Source organism: Lissotriton vulgaris, chromosome 5 (assembly GCF_964263255.1).
Source record: "Lissotriton vulgaris chromosome 5, aLisVul1.2, whole genome shotgun sequence".
Classification (NCBI taxonomy): domain Eukaryota; kingdom Metazoa; phylum Chordata; class Amphibia; order Caudata; family Salamandridae; genus Lissotriton; species Lissotriton vulgaris.
Genome location: NC_141693.1, coordinates 2,000,928,754 through 2,000,937,018, shown reverse-complemented (window position 1 = coordinate 2,000,937,018; position 8,265 = coordinate 2,000,928,754). Strand labels below are relative to the sequence as shown.

The window sequence follows — 8,265 nt, the reverse complement described above, 5'->3', positions numbered from 1 at the left end:
ACAGTTCCTCGTATCCGGAAAACCACCGGCGGCAGCAGATCTTTCTCCTACCTCACCGCCAAGACCTGGAACTTCCTCCCTACCAGCCTACGACAGACTCAGGACCTGCTAGCCTTCAAAAGACTTCTCAACACCTGGCTCTTCGATCAGCAGCGCACCCCTCCACCCCCCTAGCGCCTTGAAACTCTCACGGGTATGTAGCGCGCTTTAGCAATGCAATGATTGATTGATTGATTGTAAATATGGCCAGTCTAAGGCAAAATGTATGCTGCCCTCTCTATTCCAAGGGCACATTCAGTGCGCAATAAAGGGGCCACCATGGCCTTCCTAGAAAGCAGCCTCTTAATGGTTAGATGTAAAGCAGCTTCTTGGTATAACATTCATACGTTCAGCAAACTGTGTGGATATAAATACATGCCAAGAAGCTCAAGTGAGAAACTGTATTAAAAACATTGCTTCACACATCTTCAGTTCCTGCTCACAAACCACTGCCCTTTACCCTGGTCAGAGCATGTATACTGCAGTCGCAAATACTGCAAACGGAAAAAATACTTACCAGTAAGTGAAGGTTTGCAGCCTGTCTTGCTGTAGAGTCATATGCACCCATCTCAGCTTCCCTGATGCAAGCTCTTGTAACATGCATGATTAATACCATACTGTTCATCCCAAAAAAGTATAAGTTCACAGGCATTTTACTTATCTGCATATGCGCAACCACTGAGGAAAAATACAATCTAAGGTGGAGTCTGTGTCCTGGCACATTGGGTGCTTCAAGTGGAGGTATCGCGAGTCACCTGAACACCGCTTCTTTGAAGAAAAAGCACTTGTAATGATCCAAGCCCAGCACTGGGTAGCAAGAAGAATCAAAGCAAGAGAATCTACAGCACTGCAGACTGCAATCCAGTTGTTGGAAGTAAGTAAAGCTCTTCAGAAAGCTGGCCAAATGTCTGAAGACTTTTCACAGTTTAGTTATATCAAGAAAGAAGATGGACCTTGAGAACCCATACAACTTAACGTTGGGACTGTACGCCAAGGAGCTGTGGTACATAGCGAGAAGCCTTAATAACAAAAATCACAGAGCGTACAACAATGAGCTCTAAAAACAGCAGATGAATACAATTAGGCTATGAGGACTTCTCAGAGCTGAGCCACAAGCATACTTAAAAGCAGTAGACACCACATGAGCCAATGGAGACAGGTAGGATGAGTTCTAAATGCAAGACGGACCGAGACAGGCCAGAGTGGGTTCATATATTTCTTTAATCTGCATCGTGCAAACAGACCCAGTTTTTAAATGGACCCAGCTTCACACCACTCTGGAAAAAACACTGATCACATTAAAACACATAGCAGCGTTATCAATGGGCGTGAAGGCTACACACATATATAACTGGAAGACAGCAGCAGGCAGCCTTGTGCTAGTTGGAAGAGGTAGGGAGGTAGCAGTGTGGAAAGTGCTTCCTAAAGATGGGGCGGAAGCAGGCGGCCGCTTCTATTGGCCTGGTGCTTCCATGAAGAATACGTGGCTCTGCATGTGGCCAGGGATTGGAACGGTCTACGAACCGTGCCAGGCTGAATGCTTCAAACACTCAGCTTCACTCTATAACTCTATGTGTCTGCTTATCTTAAATTACCGGGGGCAGACACTGGTGGCCCAGGTCTGATTCTTACTTTGCACACTATGTTGTGTGGGGTCTGTATTAACCTAAAATTCAGTGTTTGATAAGTAGGTGGGTGCCAGTCATATCCATTCATGAGTGGTCTTCCAATAGTGCCAAAGGCAAATTCACTTCATTCACATTCATTTGTCGTTTTTCTCTAAACTCACACCTCCTGTTCCCTCCCCATTTCTATCCCGCTCTTCCTGGCTTTGCTGCTTCCTAATTCCTCTTTTACCAACCACGCCCACTTTTATTTGGTCTCCGTCTAAAAACAGGTTGTATTAGTGCACCCCTGAATATGCTCTTTTCAAGGATTCTTCTCTGTCGTGGAATGTCATTCAAGGCTCCAAGCCCATCAAGGCAGGATCTTGTGTGAACTTGGAGGTGGCTTTGAGGTCCTCCGAGTATGAGGCGTGCTACCTTTTATTGCCTGTTTTCCGTGACATTCTGAAATCTAAAATCTTCATTTGTCCTCTATTGAATATTGTGTTGAGACAAATGTATAAAGCAAAACTTTACTAATCTGAGACAAAGCTGTTGAGCTTCCACAGTGAAGTGGGTGTGCCACACACCCTAAACCCACCACAAACCCCTTGGAATGAGCCTTCTGAGTGTAACTGGGGTGGGCTGCTCAGGGAGGGCAGGAGAATCACAAAAGTTCATGTTCTTTACTCCGGTTCTGCTCCACATCTATTCTTCAAGAGCTCTTTGTGGCACCTTAATGCGGCCGGCTGCTCGACTCCATGAGAGCGCGCTTTCCTGGTGCCAGGACCGCACCGGCACCGGCGTCTCCCTGCTCGGGGCTGCTGCGCTTGGACATTCGACCGTGTCCATTGGCCACGCCTCGCTGCCACCGGCACAGGTCCCCGCTGAGGATGTCCTGAATGTGTTGCACAATGAGGTTGATGGCAACTGTTGAAGAAATAAGGGTACAATTAGCAAAGAGTGGCATGCAAGTTGGGCCCATAGGAAACAGAGCCTGGCCTGTAAGAACAAAAGAGACAGCGAATACAATAAGAAAGGTAAGAAAAGCTCAGGATTGACTGATGAGTGAGACAGGCACCTACGAACAAGAGATACCCAGAGAGGGAGGGAGAGAGAGACCAAAAAGAGACGCAGCACCTATGAACAGGAGGCACCCAGAGATGTCCAATTAGAGAGGCTGATGTGTGAGACAGGCACCTGTGAGAAAGAGAAAGGTACCTATGAACAAGAGAGACCAGGGAGAGACAGACAGGTGCGACCTACGGATAAGACATTCAAGTACAAACCAAAGATGAGAGGGAGAAATCGCTGCGTTAGTTATCTTTGAGAGGGAATATTGTGTTAGTTAAAGAAAACTATTATAATAGAAACATTTATAAAATATGTGCTCTTGGAAGCAGGAAACCTTTATTAAGTTGATGCACACCTTTAGATACAAGCTTTATGAAACCACGTTCCTCCTGTATATGCCTAAGTTAGAGACCTAGGTAGTCTTGAATGCTGGCACTAAAGTATGCTTTCAATTCATAAAGTGTACCTTTTTTTAAATGTCATGCAGTCAACTTATTTTTCTCTTAAAAAAGGAAAGGTTACTTACTTTTGGTACCGTTGGTTCTGATGGACTTTGTTCTTCTGCAGAGTCTTTGCCTTTTGTAATATTTCAGATCTCTGGCTTGAACCTTGAAAACCTCTCATACTCGCACTGTGCCAAATCATTGGCCTACGCGCCCAGCAAAAGTGGAAGGAACTTAGATTATAAATGGGCCCCTGTAATGTCTGTTCCCATATATTTCTCACCAGCGAATGACCAGGAGCACTCCGATTCAAGCGATAGAAGGCGGACAATTAAGAACCTGGTTCCCACCAGAAGCAACATTACCACAAATGTGTAACTTTTTCTTCTAGTGGGTACCATATCCAAACCCAGCAGTGCCTGAAATATTTAGACGGGAACACGGTCTAATGCATAGGTATTCTAATGGTTTGAAAAAGTAGAAGGAAACCTCAGTTTAGGATTAGGAGGTGATTACAGATCTCCTGTGAATGTTATTGGCATTACAGATGTCCTGTGGAGACCATTCTATCCGATTTTCTTTTAAAAAACAGGTTGCTTCGCCGCTCTGCATCTGGTAGATGAACCAGAATTTAAGAAACTATCCCGAAAATGGGATACCTGCATTTGCAGAAATCTAAATCTAGCAGATACTAGCCTCATTACCTTTGGTGCTGGGTTCTGACCAAATCAAACAAAAAATGCTGAACGTGAAGGTATAACCTACAGGGACTCTAACTCTCCAACATCCGGAACAATCCCACATATACACAGAACCAAATCAGGAGGACGAGTGTTCTCTTACATCGCCCCTTAAGCGTGCAACATCCTCCCTCTCCACATTAGAGCCACCTCCTCTTTTACAGAATTTAGCAAGAAGCTGAAGACCTGGTTTTAAAATTAACCAACCTACCATAAATGGACTCAGGCACACATGCCTACTTAGCGCCAGGATACCCTTGCAGGTGATAGAGCGCTTTATAGATACACATAACATAATACCCCAAAACCTGACACTGAGCCATGGTCTGATTCCTATGTATGTTCTGAAGTCCCAGCTTGCCCTGTGCGAACATGATGACCTTGGCTATGTGAGTGCCAAAGCCAACATGACTCCACTGCCTTTGAGATAGTCTAGGGCCTAGATTTACTATCTCTCAGGCAGTGGTGTGCCTAGGGCCAAATCTGAAGAGGTACATTGTGTATGGGACAAACAATAGCGCTTCATTTGATTTTGTGAGAAATGCCTACCGCACTGACATCACTGGCAGCACTCGAGCTAAAAATAGCTGTTTAACAAGACGGTCAGGGTTGTGCTATAGTCGAAAGATGGGCACCGTGTAGCATAAGATTTGACCTCGAGGTACACCCTCCAGTACAAAACAATCACACAGGGGTTAGACATGTTGATGAATGAGTTGGTGTAAAGCACATATTTGACACAGGTATATCAGGCAATATAATGCTTGACTCCTTGCTTGTGCCTGTTTTCACTGGGCGTTAAGATTTTGCATAAATCCAGGTCACGCTTTTTGGTAGAACTGGCTCTGCTCCAAACGTAGTGTTTTTGTGGTGTTCTCACTCAGACACCCCAAGGGCAAAGTAGTTTTGGTGCTGAACAGGGATCAGCTTTCAGCCCAAAATAGCTTTTACATGTGAAGTTTATAGTTGCTAGTACTGTCACCACTTTGCTTGTAGTAAATCCAATCCTATGTGTCTTGGTTGAACTTCTCTGTTCTTAATTAGCGGGGTCATCACATGGGCTTCTTGCAGCATAGACCAGCTGCCCACGTCTTGTGGTCGTTCCTTTGGAGCGCTCGCGTGGGATGGTGTTCTGAATGCATCTCACTAACTCCTCTCTTGACATCGAAGACTCCCGACGAGACCCTGTTGAACCACGATGGGCCTCTACCGTCATGGACCTCCTTTAATGTTAAAGCTCATTAAGGGCTGTCTAGATGCCTGGGCCCACTTGTGACCTCAATGCATAGGTAATATGGGTAGGATACTTTTAACGGACCTCCCGGAGGTACTAGCAGAGGGTCCAAGATTTTCCACTAGCCCCTCAACTCTGGTGCGTGAACCAGACACATTTGAAAGGGTATTTGATCACCATAACCCAGTGATGGCTGATGTTGTCTTTCCCTAAAGATTTCCCCGTATCATAGAGAAAATAACCCTTCTTTGATACATACCCTGCCTAGGTTGCTTTAAAAAAAAAAAAGATGGAAGCGACAAGTCCAGCACTTACATGACAAAGAATCTTAAAGTAGAACACAGAAAACATATGAGGTGACAAACATGCTTCATAAAGATAATTACAGAGAAAACTGAATTTCATTGGTATTTATTAAAGAAGTTGTAGCCCCTCTAATATAAGGATTGTACATGAAATCTTCTCTGCTGCAGTTGTTAAAATAGAGGCAGAAAACGGGGGCGTGGCTAAGCCGGTGACTATAATGGCCGCTCGGCTCTGAAGCTCCGTCCGGCCCTCCAGCATTATGGCGTGTTTCTGGAGCCAGCGCTGGCACTGCGGTGCGAGCACGATGTGACAGATGCCTGAAGCGGTGCAAAATCCTCCGGTCGAAGAACGGAGCCGCTGAGCGCCAGGGAACGGCCAATCTGGCCCTGCGATACGACTCCCCCCGCCCTCCTGCGAGATCGGCTCACGTCTCCTGTTTCGATGACTGAGGCCTCAACTACTCGGAGCTGCCCCGGCCCCACAGCAAAGACAGCCATATTCCAGTTGCTAACATGGGGCCTGCGGGGGGAGGGGCGCGCATCGAACCACCACGCGCCTTGCCATCCTCTGCCCGGGACGTTCTTCTGCTCCTGCCTACAGCCCGGTGTGAGGCGCAGTAATCAATCTGGGCATTAAGGAGCAAGGCCCCCCTTGAGACACTGTTAATTCGCCACTCGTCACATGCGATCGTCGCTGCAGGCTGGCAGGCTGCGTTTTCCTCTCCACTGAAGGCTGGCCCACATGGCAATATCACCCTTACACCCTGCTGCACTGCCTGTATATAAAGGCGCCTAGTCCCCTGTTACTGTGGCCTGCTTTTCATCAGCGGCCATAGCAACTGAGACAAGGACAGCGGGGCTGCAGTACGCCCCTCTTTTTAAGTATACAGGCACGCAAAGTGCGGTATTTCCTCCTGCTTATTTGTGCCAGCACTCCCACGGGCCAACCATAGCTCTCCTGATTCATCATTGCGGGCTTGAGGCTGCTGCCTGATCCGCCACACGCCGAGGGAGGGGGGGTGGGGGTATAGTACACCCTGGAAGCACCCACTGAGACCTAGCTGGTCGCAGCAGTTCCACTTTGCGCGGCATGGGCAGCAAGGATCCTAAACAGGGAACGCTCCCTTTTGGAAAAATTGCAGACACCACTCCCGCGCAAACTTCCACCATGGCGGAATCTGCACAAGGCCCAGTTCTGGGAGACAGATCCACGGACGCAGCACACTCATTACTCCAAGAGATGCGAGCAGGCTTTAAGGCGCTAGGCGGTCGCTTTGACCCCCTTGACACCACCATTGCCAGCTATGGCACCAAAGTTCAAGCGCACAATAGAAGGTTGGATTTGGCAGATGCCCGCATCTCTTATATTGAAGATGGGACGGCAGAGTCAGCTAACGCCTAGAACGAATGGTGGGCGCGCCTTGCCATCCTCTGCCCGGGACGTTCTTCTGCTCCTGCCTACAGCCCGGTGTGAGGCGCAGTAATCAATCTGGGCGTTAAGGAGCAAGGCACCCCTTGAGACACTGTTAATTCGCCACTCGTCACATGCGATCGTCGCTGCAGGCTGGCAGGCTGCGTTTTCCTCTCCACTGAAGGCTGGCCCACATGGCAATATCACCCTTACACCCTGCTGCACTGCCTGTATATAAAGGCGCCTAGTCCCCTGTTACTGTGGCCTGCTTTTCATCAGCGGCCATAGCAACTGAGACAAGGACAGCGGGGCTGCAGTACGCCCCTCTTTTTAAGTATACAGGCACGCAAAGTGCGGTATTTCCTCCTGCTTATTTGTGCCAGCACTCCCACGGGCTAACCATAGCTCTCCTGATTCATCATTGCGGGCTTGAGGCTGCTGCCTGATCCGCCACACGCCGAGGGAGGGGGGGGGGGGGGGTATAGTACACCCTGGAAGCACCCACTGAGACCTAGCTGGTCGCAGCAGTTCCACTTTGCGCGGCATGGGCCGCAAGGATCCTAAACAGGGAACGCTCCCTTTTGGAAAAATTGCAGACACCACTCCCGCGCAAACTTCCACCATGGCGGAATCTGCACAAGGCCTAGTTCTGGGAGACAGATCCATGGACGCAGCACACTCATTACTCCAAGAGATGCGAGAAGGCTTTAAGGAGCTAGGCGGTCGCTTTGACCCCCTTGACACCACCATTGCCAGCTATGGCACCAAAGTTCAAGCGCACAATAGAAGGTTGGATTTGGCAGATGCCCGCATCTCTTATATTGAAGATGGGACGGCAGAGTCAGCTAACGCCTAGAACGAATGGTGGGCATCTTAAAAGAAGTGGCCATTAAAAATGAGGAATTGGAAGCACACAGTCGCCGGAATAATGTGCGCATTCTTGGCGTCCCCAAGACAACTCCCACAGGCTGCATGGATCTGTTCATTGAAACTATGCTGTTGGGTTTGTTCAGTAAGGAGGCTTTCACCCATGGCTTTGTCATAGAGAGCAAACAAAACAGGTGATGGACCGAATGTGGATCAATGTCACACATTCAACCCAGTCCAAAGATCTGGGCCCAAATCCATCGTTTTTTTGCACTCCACACCACCCTGGGTTAGACAATGGCGATATGCAAATCAGCTCTGACCCTGTGCCCCATGGGAACAGTCCAGTCCGAACTACAAAAGCCATGTCCTTCCCAGAACGGAATCAAGCATCCGAGGACCGGACCGGTTTCGAGGTAACACCTCTCATCAGCCCGGCTAGCTTGACTCCAGTGGTGTGGAGTGCCTGGGACCCACGTCTGAGCATCCCCAGCGCACTTATGGCGAATTTGCAAACAAAACAGGTGATGGACCGAATGTGGATCAAT

General features: G+C 48.4%; 1 protein-coding gene across 1 annotated transcript in view; it reads right to left on the bottom strand.

Annotated features, from left to right (window-relative positions):
- Positions 1-1,242: 1,242 nt before the first annotated feature.
- The window catches only part of UCK1 (uridine-cytidine kinase 1), a 128,120-nt gene continuing 121,097 nt past the window's right edge, over positions 1,243-8,265 (bottom strand). The window contains exon 7 of the mRNA XM_086924784.1: positions 1,243-2,573. Within this exon, the coding sequence (XP_086780910.1) occupies positions 2,380-2,573 (194 nt within the window). The 3' untranslated portion in view covers positions 1,243-2,379. The remainder of the gene's footprint in view (positions 2,574-8,265) is intronic.